Source organism: Penicillium psychrofluorescens, assembly GCF_964197705.1.
Source record: "Penicillium psychrofluorescens genome assembly, chromosome: 2".
Taxonomy (NCBI): domain Eukaryota; kingdom Fungi; phylum Ascomycota; class Eurotiomycetes; order Eurotiales; family Aspergillaceae; genus Penicillium; species Penicillium psychrofluorescens.
Window position 1 is genome coordinate 5,199,068 of NC_133440.1, and position 21,546 is coordinate 5,220,613.

General features: G+C 46.4%; 4 protein-coding genes across 4 annotated transcripts; 2 read left to right on the top strand and 2 right to left on the bottom strand.

Annotated features, from left to right (window-relative positions):
* Positions 1 to 1,174: 1,174 nt before the first annotated feature.
* On the bottom strand, positions 1,175 to 2,986 carry PFLUO_LOCUS4143 (uncharacterized protein; the record flags this gene model as incomplete). The annotated part of the gene is made up of 1 exon (XM_073781463.1): positions 1,175 to 2,986. One exon carries the CDS (start codon positions 2,984 to 2,986, stop codon positions 1,175 to 1,177), a length of 1,812 nt encoding a protein of 603 aa, XP_073638215.1.
* Positions 2,987 to 3,388: 402 nt separating this feature from the next.
* PFLUO_LOCUS4144 (uncharacterized protein) lies at positions 3,389 to 4,878 on the bottom strand (the record flags this gene model as incomplete). Its single annotated transcript, XM_073781464.1, has 3 exons — positions 3,389 to 4,274; positions 4,338 to 4,737; positions 4,794 to 4,878. 3 exons carry the CDS (start codon positions 4,876 to 4,878, stop codon positions 3,389 to 3,391), a joined length of 1,371 nt encoding a protein of 456 aa, XP_073638216.1.
* Positions 4,879 to 8,127: 3,249 nt separating this feature from the next.
* Positions 8,128 to 8,637, top strand: PFLUO_LOCUS4145 (uncharacterized protein; the record flags this gene model as incomplete). Its single annotated transcript, XM_073781465.1, has 1 exon — positions 8,128 to 8,637. One exon carries the CDS (start codon positions 8,128 to 8,130, stop codon positions 8,635 to 8,637), a length of 510 nt encoding a protein of 169 aa, XP_073638217.1.
* A 9,670-nt stretch (positions 8,638 to 18,307) lies between these two features.
* Positions 18,308 to 19,898, top strand: PFLUO_LOCUS4146 (uncharacterized protein; the record flags this gene model as incomplete). Its single annotated transcript, XM_073781466.1, has 2 exons — positions 18,308 to 18,623; positions 18,886 to 19,898. The coding sequence occupies 2 exons, from the start codon at positions 18,308 to 18,310 to the stop codon at positions 19,896 to 19,898; spliced, it is 1,329 nt and encodes a 442-aa protein (XP_073638218.1).
* Between the last annotated feature and the right edge of the window lie 1,648 nt (positions 19,899 to 21,546).

Below are 21,546 nucleotides of genomic sequence, written 5' to 3' on the forward strand. Positions count from 1 at the left end.
AGCCCAGGGCGCGATTTCAGCCCATGTAGTTAGTGCTTCAGGGCGCAGAATCAGCCAAAAATTATCGATATTCATCACGGCGGTTCAAGATGGTGCAGGATACATCATCGGATACATCATCTTACCAGAAGTGGGAATTGCTGTAACAGGGGCCGTGTGGAAGATGGTTGAAGCTTCCCAGTCCAACCAGTTGAATAGGTCTGACATGGATGGGTCAGCTTGTCCGAATCGAATATGCTGATGATTGCACATGTTTGACCCGAGGCGTTAGCGGAAGAGAACAGACTTGTGCAGCCTGATTCCACCGATGCACAATATGCGCAAAGCTCACCAAACAGACGAGCCAGTGAGCATTAGATTATAGAATCTGTGCAGCTAGTACCGAGCCCGCAATTAGACAGCGTATCGTCCTAAAATTGGCTTATTTCAGAACGATGTCTGATTGTAATCACAAGTGATCAGTTTCCCTGTAGGTACGGATGAATCAGCAACGGGTCAAAGGCCACGAATGATGATTACCTAGGAATTCGAGACCGTATAATACTCCTCGACAGACAACGATATTGAGATTGCGGTGACATGTTCTCCGAACGAAACAACGGCGGCCATGGAAATAACGATGAGGAGTAGTAAGGATAGCATTCTTAACCCAGGGCCAAGGGCTTTGAGGTTGGACGACGGGTAAAAAAAGCCTAAGATGCTTTCAAGGAGGGGCCGAAGTGCCGGCGACTCAGGAGTCATTTACTAAGGCTTGAAAATTGTCGCAAGTGGTCGTGGGGAAAAGACAGACAGGCAGGTAGGTGAGAACAGGGAAGAAGAAGAAGAAGAAGAAGAAGAAGAAGCATAAGTTAATGACTTGATAGGAATTTTCGCTAAGATGCGTACAGTGACGTGATAAGGGATCCATCCATAGGGAATAATAGAATCCCGTTTGGCTTTGTCGTATTTTTGACTGCCGCCGCATTTTTGGCTGGGAATAAGAGGCCACCGAAGGATACTTAATACCTTATAGCAGATCACGAACGAACACTCTTAATCGAAAAGTTGTTTTGGCCTCCATTGTACCCCCATTTTACCCCCATTAGGCCCAGTCAATGCGACATTAATAATTCGCGTTCGAGTGCGAAACATGGTATATCTGTCCTAGGCTCGGAGCCTCATTGGAATGCCCAGACTACTGGCCGTAGTAGTCCGTGAGAATGACGTCCGCGAGCTTTTCAGCTACCCCATACAACAGCGCGGACAGATGAGCAGAGACTTGCGTTGGAATTATGGAGGCGTCAATCACACGAAGCTTCTGCACTCCGTACACGCGACCAGCAGGATCCACGACGCCTCCCATCTCCTTCGCCATCATTGAACATGTTCCGACGGGATGAAAGTTAGGCTGAAAGTTCTGGGCAACATAGGTGACCCATTCGTCCATCGTCGCATTGAGGGGAACGGCAACCAAGCCGGGTAGGACTTCTTCCCCGACGTACTGCTGCATGGCCTTGTCACGGGTCAGGTTACGGGCCAATAGTGTGGCTGCCGCTTGGGCATAACGATCGAGGTCGTTTTCCATGTACCGAGGATTCCTCACAACACGCCAGAGGTATGGATCCTGATCCACGATATGCACATACCCTCGAGTAAACGGCAGCAGCACCCAGATTCCAAAGGCCATGTCGTTTTCACTCACATCCAGGAACAGCTCTGCGTAGGCAACCTTGTCTTCGAGGAGCCAGGTTCGATAGAGCTCCAGCTGAGCTTTCAGGGCTGTGCGATTGCTAAACTCACCACCGGAAATGATGTCGTCAACCCACTGGTCCAGTTGGAAATCTAATAGCCTTTGAGCGGTTGGTCGTGCCGTCGCATCGAATAGTTCATTCCACGTTGCGAAATACGCGGCTTGCCCCTGCGTTTCCCCATCTTGGTGGATCCTAGCCAACGCGGTTGTTGTGGTCTGGTCTTGCAAATTGAGTCCAACGGGGAGGTCAACGATCTGGGGAACACCCACTGTAGCTAGCACACTTGACAAGCCTATCCCCGAGTACTCCAGAATCAGAGGTGAGACAAGAGCACCAGCTGCCAGAAGCACTTCTCGGTTGACATGGACTTCATATCTAGCCCCATCCGTGCCAAACTGGACGCCGCTTGCCAAGGGAGGGTTGGTTTTGTTATCAAATAAAACTTTGCCAACCTGCTGGCCCATGAGAATTCGCAAGTTGGGCCGGTCATCCTGATCAAGCAGATACTCCCGGGCTGTATCCGACCGTGTCTGATTTGGATGGATGGTGTTAAGGAACATGGAAACCCCTTGTGGATCCCCGCAGCTCAGGTCTTTATTTATAGCGATACCCTGACTTCTGACCATCTTCATGAGAGTCCGCATGATAGGTGACCATGATTTTCCTGTATCTCGTGGGCTGACATGTACAGCTCCAGTGAGGCCGTGACACTGGTGATCAAAGTAGTGGCCAGCCGCGATTTGCTCTGGAGTTGGGGCACGAGCCTTTTCCGCTTTGTGGATATATTGAGAGACACTCTTCCAGTTCCATCCTGGATTGCCCAGATGAGACTCCCAGGAGTCTATCTGCACCTTTGCCGGACCAGTCCATGTCGCTCCATTGATCAATGTCGAGCCACCGAGTCCGTTGCCTGCGCGAATGGTTACAGGGCGCCCACTGATAGCCAGTGAAACGGTGTCAAACGCGTGGTCGACAGAGGTCCCGAAAGCCTGACCGAAGGTTGTCACATCCTCAATTATAGACCCGCGGCTTGACTGAAAGTAACCACTTTCAATTAATAAAACCGTGATGTTTGGATCTGCAGTCAACCGTGCCGCAGTTGTGAGACCAGCCAGCCCTCCTCCAGCGATGACATAGTCAAAAGCTGCTCCAGCGATTTCATTTGGATCTGTGAATAGGGTAAAACCGGCGGTAAGTGAGCATGCTGGAAAGACGACCTGAAAGAAAAGTAGCAGTTTCATGATAGTCACGAACATGGTGGCAAGAAAACAGGACTCTTGAAATCTAGAGGCAAGGAGAGCAGTTTCTCATTTATATGTAGCTGGTCCAACATAGAGCAATCCCGTCCTAAAAGGCAATACTCGCCCCAGGTCGGGCGCGAACCGCACAAGAGGTGGAGGGCCTGACTCGAGGGCCACTAGTACATTATTTATGACCAACACATGGCCAGTGAACGTCCTTCCCACAGTTGCACAGGTAAGTTTATGTGAGCCCTCTATTTGAGCAACTTCATCGTTCCCATCTCATATCAAAACAGCGGTGGTCGTGAGGTTACAAGAGGTCTGACATAATTGTAGTTGTCCCTAAAGTCAAAATCAAATCGTATTTAGCTACCGACAAAATTTCATGGTGGCGCAACTAGACGCAACTAGGCGCAACTATATACGAGCGGATAGTTTTCCATTGGTTTCCTTCAGAGCGTAGTCATGCCGCTTTATCCGACTTCGGACTCGTTCACCATCTCGGGGAGTGATGCAACGTGCCTCAGTGGCTGGATTGTACTCCAGGCCAGAGACCCTCTTGATTTCATCATCCGAGACTGCAAGAGTGGTGCAGCCATCAGCTCGCTTATAGACCGTCACTACCACAGCCCCCCCCAGTCCTAGATTGTGCTGCAGCGCAACATTTGCTCCCGGGACCAGTCGATTGTTTGCCCAGCCGCGGAGCTGCCATGTAAGTTCAGCACACTGTGCCACTCCTGTTGCTCCAAGTGGATGGCCTTTAGAGATCAGCCCGCCCGATGGATTAATAACAGGGCCGCGGCCGCCATAAGTGATGTCACCTCGACGAACCATCTCATGTGCTTTTCCGGGCTCCGAAAACCCCAAGGAATCCAGAAGTAGAAGCTCATTAGTAGAAAAGCAATCATGCAGCTCACAAACTTTGACATCCTTGGCCTCCACGCCTGCTTCCTGCATCGCAAGCTTAGCTGCTTGGCGGGACATGTTGAACCCTACTAGATCAATCGCGCTCCGGGAGTAAACTTCCGGCCCATCAGTCATTAGAGTTTGACCGGCCATTAGAATGGCTTGTGATTTAAGGTGTGGCCGCGCATCCAGGAAGCGCTGCGACACAATGACCGCCGCTGCTGCTCCGTCGCTCGTCGGACTGCATTGAAGCTTGGTCAAAGGTCCGTATATAGCACCGGAGTCAAGGATTTGATCCAAGGAATATGCAGTTCGGAACTGTGCGTATGGGTTGCGCTGCGAGTGCTCGTGCGACACGCGGGCAATTTCGGCGAAGTCTTCAGCTTTGGCCCCAAACCTTCGCTTTGGGTTAGCCCTAGGGATTAATCATGAACCGGGAGTACCTTGCCTTTGCATATACTCCTGTCCCGCATTTCCAAAGTACTGCGCATTGCGAGGGCTGTCGTGCTTGCCGTAAGTGTCTTCCATCATCTTCGTCGAAGGACCTAAGGGGCTCGGCCGGTCATCCCACACGCTTCTGATGGAACCCGGGCGCATTTGTTCGAATCCAATTACCAAAACACAGTCCGCAAGGCCTCCTTTTACCATAGTGCGAGCCAAATGAAGCCCGGTTGAACCGGTGGCACAGGCATTGCTGGTGTTATAGATATGAATGCCTGTCATGCCGAATTGGTAGAAAATTCGCTGTCCAGAAGTGGTGTCGCCATAGCAGTAGCACGCGACGCCCGTTTGGACATCGTCGTATGTAATGTGAGCATCCGTGAGAGCCTTGACTCCAGCTTCGTATCCCAATTCGGGGTCTTTATTTGATCAGAATCATTCAAACATCGCTTGAGAAAGAGTGACTTGGGCTTACATTCACGAATGCGGCGCGGTTTGAGGAACTGGGTCATACCCACTCCCAAAACGTATGCCGAGCCTGAAGTGTTTTGGGATGTCATTGTTGTTTCCCTGGAGAGTGTTAATGAATGAGAAACCTCGATCGCGTATGTTGTGTAATTATCCCACCGAGGAAGAAGTTACCGAATATCCGAGGCAACATTGCAGGCCCCTCTTTGTCCACTCGCATCGTGACCAAAGCGCCGACTTAGGGGAATGAGCGATGATTGGCTTAATGGAGCCTTTCACTTGCATAATTATTCATGACTAATTAAAGTAATATAAATCGATATGATGGCTTATACAATGATTTGATGATCTGGGGTCTTAAGCTGCATGAGGTGGCTCCGACCGGACCCTCTACTGGTTCGTATGTAGCTCCATCAGGGTAGAAAAAAATGGTCCACATCCCGCCGGACGTTATACAACAACAACAACAACAACAACAACAGTTGCATGAGCCCGTTCCTGGAGAGACATCAATCGGCGCGCCGCTGTATCGAGGATATGGCGTCCCAAGAAGCTGAAGTGAGCCACAGGCACAGTGGAACAGGCACTGACAGAATTATTTCTCCTTGTCTGTTTTAAGTTGTTAGGGACCAGGATGGTGCCGCCCGCCTCTTTCCTCGGCACCTGTTGTTGTAGATTCCAATACACTGGACAGCAAGGCGCCACACTTCGGCAGTAAACCACTGCTGTCCGCAAGATCTGTAGAGATTCACAACATCCCAACCAGATTGTCGGCACAATTGATGAAGAGGTGGACGATGGGGATGATTATACAGAGGGGCAAATTGAAGGAACTAGATAGACTCTCTAATTTTCGATTCCGTATCCAAGGTTGCTTCCTATCATAGATCACTTTCCTCTGCAGTCCTTACCGGAGGCCAGAGTCTTGCGGGCCGTGCTACAGCTGGTACTAGAATGGTGTTTGGCTTCTCAATAATACTGCCACGGAGTCAGGGCGCACGACAAGCACTATCGATGACCACAGGCAATGATTTCGAGGTTAAAGCGGCTGGAAAAGGATCTCAAGGAATTTTGGGGTCACAGACCGACCGTTATCTCACATGGAAGGGCCGAAAATGACGCTGGTGCGAGATGCACCAATGGTAGTAGCCTGGTAACTTTGAAATTCGAAAAACCAGTTGGCAAAAAATAAAAACATACAACAGTCAAAACTATGGCCGAGCTCACCTAGCGCCCACGGATTGGTCGTGGGCGACCCGCCGCCCTCTTCAGTGGGGCTTCAGGCGGTAGTTCACCTACCTGAATATTCTTCACCTGAAGCCTCCCTGAAGAGGCAGGGTACACAGACAGAATGCGCATTTGTGCATTCTGGCGTAGGGAAAGATTTTGCGACCCCTAAATTTAGACGATAGCGGATGGGTTAAAAGGAGGCGCCAGGTATCCGTAGTTATAATAAAGATTTTCAGCTGTTCATCTTCCTATCCTTCGTCTACCCTTCCTACACCTAGAAGAGAATTACTCTTTACGCCTTGAATGGCGAAAGTAAAAGATCAAACGGCGAATTTTCCATTCGTTGTGGATTTTAGTAAATATGATAACTCCGAAATCCTCTATGCCGTCCTCCTAAGGTCTAAGGAGGTTTATAAACGTATACTCTATATCTTAATAGATTCCTTTACAGATACCAACAAACGTTCAATCCATTCGGCGTTGGCGCAGAAATTGGCGGTGGAGAAAGTGGAGCAGAGTAGAAAAAGAGGGCCAAATGCCAAGACGGTCTGACCGCGACCCACACGACGTCGCCCCCAAATACCAAATAGCTGCCAATTCCCATGATCTTCCATCACCTCTTCCTCTTCATCTGAAGAATCAACCATGGGGTGCTGTTTGACCATAATAGACCCTGAAGAGGAGGAACGTGAAAACTATTCTCGTACGGTTACGCCAGGCATGTCACCCAATAGTCAGGACTCAGCTCGTTGCGCAATAAGCCTGACAAATTATCCCTAGACATTGCTCTTCACAACCTACGCGATTATCTGGTACAACATCGAGCTCAGGACGACACACATCAGGCGATATTCGACGCTTATAGCGTCCAGGACTCGCCCCAGGAGGAACCATGTAAGAGATACCTGCTTATAGTCACGATACTGTTATCAAGATAGGCCTTGACTAATGAGATAATGGCTCAGACTGGATAAAAGAAAGCCTTCGAAATCACATCACAAAAGCATGCTCAGGGACTACTATCCCGGAGACAGCCATCGACGTTCTGTGGTCGTCCTTCTATTTTTACGCCTGGCACCCTTTCCCGCGCCATGATGATGCTGATAAAGGAAAGATAGAACGGCCCGCATTTGAGCGTGCCATAATCTTGCTTGCCTATAAAGGCACAGAGATTCTAGGAACTATAGCCCATGGTATAACCCGTGATATTCTCCATTGGGCATATGTACGACATGGCAGGCCCTGTACGTGCAGACACAATATCGACCGCATTTTCCGAAGTATAAGTCAAGTCAGTACTCATGTTCATGAGCCGCACCAACATTCAATTAGCTGTCCCTCATTTGTAGAGGACGATATGATGGATGTTGTGGCCACGACTCGACCCCATACTACCAAAGGAATCCCAGGCTCTAGAAGTTTACGCCCGACAGCGCAACGTCTTTTGCAAGGTGCAAACCATCAATATCGGGTACAAATCAAAAGTCTCACCACTTTGATCTGCCTATTAAACAGAGTAAGACTTTACAAACCAACGTGGGGTCGACAACATTTACACTACGGTACTCTCGAGGAACCGAGCCCTCGGGAAGATGAGCTAGTGAATATACTAGTCCAACCATTCCAGCTTGACCAGGAGGGCTTCTTGACGCCCGATTCGATGACTCGAGGCTTAGATATTCTGGTAAGATTGAGCTTATTAGCTATATTCTAGTTCTTAATTAGAAAGCTAACTCAATTTCTGGCATTAGCCAAATCTCGAGCTGCGTTTCCATCAACTTTGGGCAATCATATTCCAGCCTCCTGTTTCCGAGGCTAGTCCAGTATTGGGAACAGAGTCGCTACCAGATTCCACTATGAGCGACATACTCCGTGCAGTATCATTATTTTTACCTCCAGTAAAGGAGTTCCATGGAAAACCTGAACTTGCACGGAAGATCAGGCCGGTCTCGTTCGAAACCATATACCAGTCGTCAACGCAAGAATCAAATGATAGCTTGGCTCTTACTCATATTATCCAGAGTATTACCGAGGAAAGTTACGAGCGTCGGCCTCACCTTCTTCTTTTCCTCGCGGACCAAACCCAGAACCTGAGCCATATTCCAGAAATCATGGGCGCTTTTTACCCCGCTACTCCGAAGAAAAAGGCTGCTAAAGAAGAGGATATGTGTGAGAAAACTGGAAAGCCTGAAGTCGTTCACCTACAGGTCGGCCTTCCACAGCTTCTCTTCCAACTTCAACCAAATCTCAGATTATTCCGACTCGATGAAGCGGAAAACACCTCTCCACCTTCAGTACATGGATCTGCAGAGGGGTATGTCGACAACCTAGCTGCAAAATACTGGATAGGCGACCTAGAGGAGTCAGAAGTCGGCTTGAGAATTGATCCAGTCACAAGACAGGCGACGTTCGTGCTAAATCAGGTCGCTGCCAATCGGTGCCGAACTATATACAAGGACGTGCTCAGGATTAACGAGAATTGCGAGGCTTCGGGCGAGAAAATGGACGACGGTATCAGGGCAAGCTTCACGGTTACTCAGGTTGCCGTCTACAGAGTATATGGTGGCGATGAGTTTGACCCTTGGGAGGCTAATGCAGATGGAGTGATAAGACAAATTTAAATTAAAAGACTAGCTAGCTATAGGCCATTGGCACTAGATATTTTTTTCTCTTGCTAGGAAGCTATTCACTTAAGCGTTATCCAAAAAGCACTTATCTAGTCTGGGAATTTTTATGGCTGTTATCGTGTAATAGACTTGGCTGACTTGTTTTTCGTCTTCAGCATTCAACATGTTGATTTTTTACTGATCAAGGGATATGGAACCGAGATATGGCCCGGAAACAGCATCTTTGCGGTTGAGAAAATATGTACCCGTCCCCTGTAGTCGGGACCTCACCACTCTCGTGAGGTCCCGACTACAGGGGGCGGGTATTCATAATCAGAGACTGTCAGAGTAGCTAATTCTCTATTGGGTAATTTATCCAACTGCCGCATCCTGACGCTGACTCACCTAATCTTCCCAATACGAAGCACTGTGCCCCGAGTTGGATAGATCACATTAAGCAGAGTTTTCCCTCTTCTCTGCTATAAATACAGACATGATAGTTAGACAGAAAACCATCGATTTCATCATTGCCATAGATTTGACTACCTGGTAAATTTACTAGTGAATACGCCTATTCCCCACTTCCACAGAGACCCTACAAGGCGCCTGATATTTTAGCCTCTGGGAGCTCTGATGATCAAACTGATTCTGAGAAAAGAAAGAGTCAGCGCCAGCAAGACACTTTAATAGTTAAATATGCCTAGAACCTTAGAAACCTAGATTTTGAACAGAGGTGCTCGAGTACCTCAATTTCTAACCTAGATTTACCAATTCTTTCTTTACTCTCTTAGGATATGTTATTGGAAGATATAGATTAAGAGCTGCTGAAAAGTAAATGGTGGTCAACCGAATATCTATTTCTCTGTGTCTTAGCCTATCTCAATAAGTTCGAAAGACTTGATCCCCGGACAACTATAATTTATAGAGATAGGAGCGGAAAAAAACTTTCGTATTGACCTCGATAATCAGCTTACTGAATTATATTAGGTTTCTCAGCTTGGGTCCTCATCGCTCTAGTATTTGATTCTCTTGTACAAATAGTACGCAAAATCCCTGCAGTTGTTAAGCCATGGGTGATACCCGCCCCCCCTTATCAATGTCTTTTCTGCGTTCATCTCATTCTCGAGTTCCTTTGCCTTGTCGTGAATCCATTGGTTATTGTCTTTGGCATTATCACTGATACGACCGAGCCACTTCCATTCATAGTTGGGGCGATCAAATTCCATGACTCGAATGTTTCGTTCACGGAAAAAAATCGTCCCACCTTCTTCATGAAAGTTAAGGTCCCAGATTGTGGTTCTCCAATCAAAATAATGGCGTAAGATAATTCTTTCCGGTTCACCATTGCAGTCAAATTCGGTCTCCCTATCATGATGCTCTGTGATAAAGCCCGTGACTAGCGCATAATGTTTCGGCCATTTCACCGTCACAGTTCTATCAGTGAATGGGATTTTCACTTTTCTGTCATACGTTGACTCTAGAGAATTAGAAGGATTGTCAGTCTCAATTCATATTACACGTTGTTCAGGAAAAGGACAAAAGAATGAAAAAGGATTTATATACTGAAAGACATAGCATAACCCGCATTAATTGGATAGATTCCGAACATTTGCTGCCAAGGGCATTTATTGTTAAGCAAATTGTATTCTGGCGAGTAACCCTCTTGAGTTTCAGTAGGAATCGAGGCTCGTTTGGCCTTCGTAGCTAGCTCGTCTGTCGTCGTAGAAGGAGCATATAATGGATCCCCATTGGATGTCACCAAAATAACGGGAAAAGGTTCAGAGAACTCAGAAACGGCGAATGGCTGATATGTTCCTGGAATATCCATACCTAGCAGCGCCCATGCACCTTCGGCATCATTGTTCTTATTGTCTTTAGGGCAGAACTAAAGCATATCCTGTTAGGAGTTGATAACCAAAACGTAATCTATAAGATCCTTACCCAACATTCAGGACCACCAACAATAGGGACCGACGTCGCATGGCCATTCGATCCGATTATGGAAGTATGAGTGTTCTCGAAAACATTTGGCACGAAAGAGGGCGTAACAGAAACGGGGATCGGATCAGCCGACCAAGGCTTCTCGAGGGAAGAGGACACAGGAGATCCCCGGATTCCGGATATTAGGGTCAAGAACGCTAAACACAGGCCATTCTGAGCTGAATGAGATATGGGTAACATCTTCACCTTAGAAGGAACCAGGACAGTCTACCAATTGGAATATTGGGGTACTGGGTGGGGAGAAATGACAGGACTCAAAAATCGATATAGAACACTCGTCAAAGGACTCATATATCACCTCACAAGATTTAAATGATCTCGCATGAAGACTTAGCGCCAAAGAGGAGATTTGAAAAAATAAATGGTCTTTTTGATAGCGCAAGGACTATGATCGCTGGGGTTGTTTTAGCTAGGAGTCCGCCCAATATATTTTGGGGCCGCCCCCAACTTAAGGGCTTTTGGTACACTACGCAATTTGGTACACTACGCAAGCTCTTATATGATAAATATGTAGAAATAAATGGAACTATTTGAGAGGGAGAACTGGCCTAGAACCCGGCTACGTGAGGTCGTCAGAAAGTCGAGCCATTACGAGTCGCCGATCCTCCACACTTGCATCAGTTCTCGCCTCGAGGAAGTGGCATGCCAGTTTTTGCAATATGACATACAAAGGCTATTTGACACGGACAGACTACTTATGACAGCTCTACATCTTCAAGTTGAGGGTGGCCCCAAAATATATTGGGCCAACTCCTTGCCAAAACAACCCGACGATCATGGCCCTTGCGCCCCCAAAAGAATCTGGGGTACCTTGTGTGACTTCTATCCTCCCCTGTTGCGTAAATTCAGATAATATATACGCATTCAGAGGTTATATGATACTTTGTACCATACACTCCCGCCGACGACAATTTCATAGTTGCGATACGTGTCACAAAGGTAGGCGGGGCTGTGACGCACTAGCTTTTCAGACTGCCTCACTATGAATAAGACAAATGCTAATTTCCAGGATTTGAAAGAGCCAACAGGATCGTGGCTTTAGTTCCTGCTCGAACTGCGCACGATGGAAGAAAGAGTTCACATTCAACTAGCTCTCCTCGAGACGCCTAGACTCTAAGGGAACCCAGAAAAAAGCCAGATCTAGCGCTACCGACCCGCCTCGAATTCGCGATGCCCCTTCCATAGGCGTCCCTTCTACTGCGAGCCTTAGCTCCTCCGGTATGGCCTTGCATAAGGTGCCGAGCTCCTTATGCTAGTATTCCGTTGATACCGCTGAAATGGTCGCTTCTGCCGAACTCTCAAATCTGCCTTTAGCACCCCTTCTTCAACCGAGCGATGTAATTGTCGAGGGCTTACAAGTAGAGCGGCCGGATGAGGGCTAGCTGAATTTGTCTTCTTAGAATATAGGCACTCTACACGGTTAGGAGATCGTACCGTGCCTTTAGGTTCCAAAAATGCCTTAAGGGAGCCTAAACCTCAAGCAGCCTTTCACGAGCCGCTCAGAAATTACTTTGAAGATACTTTTAGTGCTATTCCACAATTCAAAGACACATTTACCCCTTCCTCTTTCGATTTCTCAGATCTAGCATTCAAGGATCCCTATAATAAGGATTCCTCAGCCTTCCGGTCTAGGAGAAGATCAAAACAACAATCTCAAGGGAGCTTGCGCATCGCCTCCGAAAATACAGCTAGGCAATATGCCCGTTCGACGATGACAAAGAACTTAATCCGCATATACCATAATGGTATAGAGAACGCGTTATCCTACTAGTTGATAGAACACAACTGTCCGTACAGTGACTCTATTAGCGACTTGCTTTCTTACAAAGAGAGGGACGAATGGGGACCAAGCTGGTCAAGCTGGATGTGTATTCGAGTTTGTCAATTGGATCGGGCATCCTCAAAATGGGGTTGGGCTTTAAGTGCGGAGGAGGATAAGACTACGGCTCGAGTACTCCACTCCATCTGGCGATTATAGCATTTGCTTCCCAGTGGACTCAGCATGCGTAGAAGGATACTGGGTTATCTGTCCTAGCCCGATTTGCTTCCGACGAGAGATCTATCCGAGAGAGAGTCTGGTTTTGCGAAATAGTTTGGATTTCAAAATTGACATGGTCTTCGGAATCAAGCATCGAAGTTGGAGCCAATGCAAATTGACTATCCTCATCTGACACCACGAGCGGGCGTTGCTACATCGCAGCACTAAGCGTATCATACATGACCCCCAGCCAGTGCAACAGATTCAGTGTGCCGCGCTGCTCATGACTCGCCATAATAGGATCAATTTGTGAGGATGACGAAGAATCGGGCGTTCCCATCATCTCAGTCAGTGTTGACCCTACTAATCCTCTCCGTTGTTTTCTTAATGATTCCCATTGGATCCTTGTAAATTTATGCCGAAAGGTGAAGAGTTGTCGATTAGCATTTTCAAGAAATATTGGTGCCCGGTCATTCTCCAATAACTAGTCAAGGCGCTTGTCCTGTCTGTCATTCAACGGCCTTTGCGTCAAAGAAAAGATGATGTTCGCGAAGGCAAGGCGAAAAGAGTTAATGCCGGAAGATTGCTCGAAGGCATATCGAGCGCATCCATTTGTGGCCTGGAACAACCCCTTGAATTAGTCTTTACGAGACCACGGATTTGCAGATCGAGATCTTTTGCTACCAGACCATAGAATCTTTGAGGACGTGCGGCTCAAAGTCGGGTTCGCTGACGGCGGTGCTCTTTGAAGCGTACGAGTATATTAACTCGAGCAATTTCGAAGATAAAACAACCAAGTCTTATTCACGGGGCGGGGCGGAGGTGACGATAGGGAGACAGGGCATGGGTCGAGAATCAACCGAACGCATCGTAGTTCTACAGTCTAGATCATTCTGGTGTCGATCCACTGCGTCCAATTGAATCCATTCTAAGCTCTGGATATCGAATCAAGAATAAGCCCTAGAAATCAATAAGAGTTAAAGAGTCCAGGTAATTTCAGAGCTCCTCAGGAAACCCCTAGCTTCTATACCATGATCCCATTACTAGGACGCTCAAATCTCGACTCCATGAGAGTCTCTTAAAAACCCAGGTGCCACGCCCATTTATCTCTTAAACCTCCAATTATTTTTTATTTTTAATTTCATTTTGTTGTGTAAAGTCTGCTGACTCACTAGCAAAAACTAAGAAAGATTAATCGCTAGTTACAACCGTGGAGCCGCGCCTTTCCTAACCATCTCTCGTCCTTAAATACTAAACTTTCTAATAGGGGCTTTTCCCTCTTGCTTATACTTAGTACTCTATCCTCTTTTTAAAATTGATATATTTAGCCGTATCCTTATCTATTCCCCATTGTTTAAATTCGGTACCGTGCTGCTAGTAACCCGCTGTAGGTTCCTCTAAGCCGCCTATTTTCTATTCTATATATATTATAAAAATTCTTATTACTATTTGTCTATCTCTATAGTTAGATTACGACTAGTTAGAGGTATGGCGAAGCGAATATTCTCCCTCTATACTAAACTAGCCTAAATTCTACCCGCTAGCTCTAAGCCTCCTAGAGCGACCTGGAATGCGAAAAGAGCCGCATCACTTCTAAAGAAGCTCGTAAAGAAACAAGATGAGTGCAAAACTCGAATTGATGCCACAGATTTGTCGATGGAATTATTTGGGTGTTATTTCTCCACTATATGAAAAGCGTCAACAGATGACAAAACTAATCTGCTAACTAGCGATATGCCAAATGGACTTTTGGCCTTGGCTTGGCCTTGTGCCGAGTGGGTAGGGGTCCGTGGTGGTCTACTATAAGGCAACAACCACGAGAACCAATAAGGGACGATTAATAGGCCTCAGAATATTGTCACCCGCTTGTATCCAGTTACCATGAGCTATATTTGCAAAAAATATGTTTAGCATTACGTTGTAACTGTATTGAAAAGTTAACGTAAAGGGGCTATAGCGAAGATGTTCTATTCCAGTTTGGTGGACTTCAATTACCCTTTCGCCCCATATTTATACTATTTATGTGAACAGCAAGCCCATCTCCTATTGGGGCCAGCATAGAATAAGCTCCTATACTATTGCTCAAAAGCTGCACGTGGTCTTCGCTAGAGTCAGCCCCCATGCCGATCCCTCCAACAAGGATGCAAAAGCTATGTCCGTGGTGGACTAAACAACCCTACAGATTATGGACTGTCATAAGCCTAATTTTCTTGATGTATGTCTCTAAAAAATGTTGTTTGGCTGAGTACCAGATACAGCGAAAACTTTATTTCGTCGATGGCCGATTTGTCGATTTGTTCATTTCAATATGACTCCAGAGGGGACGATTATACCCAACAACTCTTCTAGGCAGTGTGCACCAAGCCAAAATTCGGGCTTGTATGAAGGATCGTATTTCTCTTCGAGAAGCACGTGTATAAATCTGTTGGTATTCTGCGGTATAGCTATGCAGATCACTTCTGCGTACCAAGATAGTTGCTATTTTGATAATCCCTCGGTGTGTCATTTTGCCGTTCGGTTAGCCTGTAATATGCCATCCTAGCCTGTACATATGGATCATAGGTGTTGGTTTTTTACTAGTGGGCATCTCCTTGACTAGGATCAGGATTGTAAGATTCTTGAGATCATCATCACAGGGTCTTCACAAATTGGCATCGGCTCCTTTGAGCTATAGTCGCGGGTGTCGGCTCAGCTTCTATTCACTCCCATCTTGTAACATTTTAAGCTACATCGAAAGAGTCATTAATAAATTGAAGCTGACAACTATATCGGGCGGAATTTCTCAATACGTGGGAATATTATTGTGGATCTAATAGCCATTTGGCCCATTCCTTCGTCTAGTGTCCTTCCTTCAGCTTTGCCTCGCCCCCGTCTTAGCAAATTTAACCACTACTATTTTCGTTTCTCAACTCTACCCTAATACATGATCGAGAAATAGACCCCACGGACCTTAATGCGTCATTTGCCATTATAATTTGATTGGTTATTGCCAACAATTACTATAAAATCCTTCATACAGATATTTTCCGAGAGAACGTTATTGAAACAACGTCCAGGAAAGGGTTCGTAATTTATTTGACATAAAAGGGCACATCTCCCTCAACTGTAGCTCCATACCTTGATATTTCCAGAACATCTTTCTCTCTTCAGTCTCCAGCAGTCCCTTTTGACATTTGTCTATATACCAGAGTCGCAGTATTACCCACACTGTCAAGTACTTATATCCTATCTATCCATGCATTCATTCTTTTACAACAAAACGAGCTAACAAGTCTACTTTATCAGAATGATGTTCGGAAAGCTGTCCGTCTCTATTATGGGAGCATTTGCTCTTCTCACAAACGCTGCAATTGTGGAGATGTTTAGCGATTCCAACTGTCAGACTTCAGTCGGATCTCGGAACGTTTGGGACAACACTTGCGCCACCGGTGTGCCTGGATTCCAGTCATACATAATCACTACCGCAGGAGGCAGTGACCAGTTGCTCACTACATACAGCCCCGATGCATGTGCCACCGCGTACATTACGTGCAACGGTGCAGGATCAGTTGGTACCTGCTATCCTTCCTTTGACAGTGATGGTGGCAGCAATGCCATTAGCTCATCCACCGACTGTGGTATGGCTTAATGGATTGCGGTCCTAAATGCCACTACTCTTGCGTTGGTTGAACAATCATAACCAGTTGTCTCCTTTTCTTGTGAATTGATTTCCAATTCCAACACATGTATCTTAGAGCCCTGACTATGACAAATTACTTACGTAGCCAATTTGAGGCCCGATTTTGATATTTGTCCACAATCTCAGCTCAACTAAATTAACCGGATGTTCGCAACACGACTCCCCCCCAAAAGGAACAGGCTAGTGATCGTTACTTTTTCTTGATAACCAACTAGTAGCAGCCACGTGTTGCGCAATGTAAACTTATTTTTAGATAAAGTCGGGATGCTATTCAAACTTGCCATGACTTGTTGCGTATGACCGGACAGCCAGATCAGAAGAGAAACGATAAAGGTATTCAATTTGAGTGCTATGGACGATGGGACTTCTAAGTTAGAGAAGGGAAAGAAGAAGAAGGAAAAGAACAAAAAGAGTCCCTACTATCTATAGAACCCATATCACATGCCAGGCACTGTCGCCTCAGGCAGCGCTCATTAGGCTGGTCACATTGCGTGTTTTATATGAGAAGGAGCTGATAATCACCAAATTAATGAGTCTTCTAGGAATAAGGAAATAAAACATAGATCTAATCCATGCAAGGAGCGAACTGAATTAACTGATTGGCCCAAACGTCAATATTGCCATCATCTTTTTCGATACAGATGCAAATAATGGTTCGAGAAACCGTTTGCAAATTTTATCTCTTTGAAGAACATGTAAGGCGCTTCAAACACGCTAGGCAACGGCACAAGGAGGTCGGGGCTGGGGCGATGAAAGAGACCCGGAGAAGCCGAGATCACGAAGGTAAGGAAACGGGCGAAGTGGGTTGTGTTGAATAAATAAAGGGGAAAGGCTATTCAATATCAGGGCGGCGGCGCTCACACCTCAGGCACACACACATTATCCTAAGCAGACTCCTGTTACCGAACATCTTGTAACAAATCCATTTTGCCTAAATTGTCTGTAAAGCGTTTGCTTTATATTCACAAAAGTTCCTGGCGGATCCTTCAACAAAGCTGCGGTGCGGGGATTGCGGGGAAACGGGCTTATTTCTTAATAATTTCCACCAGTGATAGCTAAGCTAAACGGAAAAACAGCACAAGGGGGAATATTAATCTGTACTTGATAAGTGGACTATGCTCCATCAATTTTATAAAATCTTTGTAATTCCCCAAGAAAAGCAAGTTGATTGCTGTCATTTAATTATCACACCGTACAACAATGCGCTTCTTACATTGTCAGTTGTTGACATTTCTGGCTGTGACGGCTAGGGTAGAAGCTAGCATCTCCCTCTCCCAGCGACGAAATTTGGTGAGATCGTTCAATCCACACCGCAATGTCAGCTCAGCAACAACGCCTCTGCAAGTCGGAAACGGCAATTTTGCCTTTGGGTCCGATATCACTGGCTTACAGACATTTTCGCACTTTGCCATAGAGAGTACATGGACCTGGCACAACTTCAGCTTGCCAACTACTCCAGGGCAAACCTTGCCCTCCGGTATATATTGCACCAGCTCGGCGGTAGACCACATAAAATGCTGACAGTAAGTGTTTCATGGTATGCCACAGACTTCACGGGTTTAAATTGGTGGACGCATGACCGCCTTGTGAAGTACGATATGCCCAACCAAGCAGAGGAAGATATTTCAAATTGGCTTATCGAAAACCCACAAAGATTAAGCGTCGCAAACATCGGTCTCTTTTTTGGGGGAGATAATGTTACAGAGGAGCAGCTAGTAGCAAAGTCTCAAGATCTGGATCTTTGGGCAGGCACAGTCCAGTCTACCTTCCGCTACAAGGGGTCGGAGGTATCTCTGCAGGTCTGGTGTCATCCAACACTCCCTACTGTGGGCATCCAAATCAAGTCCAATCTTCTGAATACCCGCAATTTGGGGGTTTTTTTTGACTTCCCTTACTCCGACACCAACAAGTTTGACGCTCCATATGTGGGCGTGTGGAATGACACCTCGCATAATACCGTCAAATTACGCTCTACTGCCAGCACGGCTTCCTTCCAGCATAAAATAGACAGCAATACCAATGAGATCATGGCTAAATGGAACACTGAGGCTTCCATTTCCGGCCCTCTACCAGGCTCAAACAAGTTCGTTCTCAACTCTTCGGATTCCGATACTCTGCAGCTCGTGGTTGCCTTCGATGCCACCACCAACTCCCAACACAATCTTCCATCGTATGATAACATTGTCGCGGCATCCAAAGAGTGGTGGTCTAACTATTGGGTATCCGGTGCATTCATTGACCTCTCAGCAACTGAAAATGCCAATGCAACAGAACTTCAGCGTCGTATTATCTTATCACAGTATCTTGTTGCCGTAAATGAAGCGTCGCATAACCCTCCACAAGGTTCGTGTCAGCCCCCTCTTGTTCCCGGTGTTTTGGAGATGAGGCGTTTTCAAGTATATTTGCTAATTTCTTTTTATAGAATCAGGTATGGGGCCCCTATGACTTCACTGCCTATTCCTTAGCTGTACTACTTACAAAGCCACATACAGGATTGGTAAATAACGGATGGTACGGCAAGTTTCACGTAAGTTTGGTTGGCAAAGAGCGGCTCGGATCCGGCCCCTCTCGTGCTAAGAAGTCTGGAACAATTAACTGATGATAGAAAAGCTCGAAATGTTCTTGTGGCATTGCCTACACTTTGCCCGATGGGGACACTATGGTCTCCTTTCTCGGAGTGTTCCCAATACGTATCAACGATTCCTTCAATCCAGTATTGACCGGGCTACTGCACAGGGTTATGCAGGCGCACGTTGGGGTAAGATGACGGACACTACTGGCCGCAGCGCCCCTGGTGAAATCAATTCTCTTCTCATCTGGCAGCAGCCTCACGTCATGCACTTTGCCGAATATGTTTATCGAGCATTTCCATATGAGAATACATTACGAGAGTGGGATGAAGTCCTGACGGCTACGGCCAATTTCATGGCATCGTACGCGTGGTGGAACACGACTACCCAGGTTTACGACCTTGGCCCTCCCTTGTACCCGGTCAGCGAGAACACAAATCCCAACTGCACAATTAACCCGACGTTTGAGCTAGCATACTGGCGCTTTGGTTTGAATGTTGCTATTCAGTGGAAGGAGCGCCAGGACCTCGCCATTCCGAAGGACTGGGTCACTGTGCGGGATAATCTCGCGCCGCTTCCTGTCATTGACAATGCCTACGCCGTCTACGAGGGCATTCCGGATATGTGGAAACCTGGAACTACCACCTTACAGGATCACCCTGCCATGATTGGCATCTACGGCCTACTTCCGCCTCCCATGACCGGCACCCCTCTCAACTTAACCACGATGCGCAATACTGCTCAGCTCATCCGGAATCACTGGGACTTTGCGGACTCGTACGGCTGGGACTTTAGCATGTTGGCTATGAACAGCCTCCGCCTGGGCGACGTAGATCAGGCTATTGCCTATCTCCTCGATACATACTATGTCTTTGATGACGCAGGTTACCCTGAGGGTGGCAATCGAGTCCCAACTCCTTATATGCCTGACACTGGTGGCTTGTTGCTCGCCGCCGCCATGATGGCAGGCGGATGGGATGAAAATGAAGGCCCACATTTTCCTATAGACTGGAATGTGACAGTGGAGGGCTTCACTCCGAGCCTGTGAATCCGAAAGATCAATGAATTCCTGGTTGTGCTCAACTCAGAGGTTGTCCTAAATCAAGGTCGTGTTCTGCAAGCAGGTAATCAAATTTAGAGGGACATAATCACCTTTTCCATTTCTGTCTGTAGTTCGCAACTTGATTGTAGAAACCAACTAATTACAAACATATATATATCATAGACCCAACAGTTTGTATGCTTAGTTGGTCAACTAATTTCCAATTACCTTTTTGTTCCAAAGCAGTCAAGTCTGCTAATAAACTAATAGAAAAGTTTCAAAACTAACACTGTCTACCAAGGACTAGCCTGTGGTGTCAGACGCATACAACGACGTAGGAGAGCATATAGGCACCGAGATGTTCTTACTCGAGATGGAGCTAGCGGTGCGCTTAATGCAGAGCCTTTCGGAAGAAAACCGTAAAGTAGCGGTGATATACGACTAACTTGATTACCCCGATATGCCGGATGGCTTTCCGCACCCTACGGATGGATGTAACTTGGTAGGTGCTTATGAGGATAATCGAGTGATTTCCTATAGTGGTGTGCAAGTTTCTGAATTTTCTGATGCGTCCGAGGAAATATTTTTGCAGCGTATTGAATCTTTCATTGACTTCCTCCTAGAGGGGCCTTTTATTGCAAAAATGGTTGATGTCAGAGCTCATTTAGATGATACTTCGCTCATGTGGATGGGCAAACGACCCATTCCATTTCTGTATAAATAGTCCTATTCTTATTTGCGAATTTGATCATAAATGTGGGATGTACCTATCGAACTCGGAGCCAGGAAGGTTTTACGTGCATACCGTGGTGAGGATACCGAACGGAAATGATTATGGAAAGGAACTGCTCTGGCAATGGAAGGAGAAGAATAGCTTTTGACCACAATATGCTACTGAGGTCTAGGTAATAAGCTTTGCATTGGATTTATTTATATTTTGCAAATACAGTTTTGGCCTACATCTGACAGAGCTTGGTTTTTGTCTACTAGGTTGTCTGGCTCCTTTATGGTGAGTCAGAAAGCGCGAAAGTGGATAAAGTGCTACACTGCATCAACCGACCATTTTCAATCGATTCATTCAAACACTAGAGATGCTCATATCAAATGTCCATAGATTATGTATTCCATTTGTTTCATGCCTATAAGGGGTTAAAGGAGAATGGATGAAGACATGTGCAAATGATATCCGGCATTAATTTAAGTCACTCAGAGTTGCTAGTGAGTTATTTGACGCCTGTAAACTAGGGTTTCACTTATCATTTGTCTGAAGCTTTTCACAGTGCCATATTTGCTCTGGCCTGGGCTGTGAGCTTTCTCACCTCTATGGGTGAACTCTTACAAGAAGCGTCTAGCCCCTGCCACTTAGTCAGATCGTCTGCCGTTGACACGATGGCCTCAATATCTTTTTCTGAATATCCAAATGAGATACAAGCCTTAATATGGCTTCTTGCCTGCCTTGAAGCGTTAAGCCCAATAAGTGCTGCCGTTAGAATGAGCTTCGATTCCGGTAACCCACGATCGGAGCGACTAATATTATAGCTGTACTATACGTTAATCCAACAACATTCAAAGTATCGGTGAAATCATTTGGTTGTTGACTCACCCGAACCCTGCCGTATTTAGTAGGTAGGAAAAGTCACCATAGAAGGTTGAC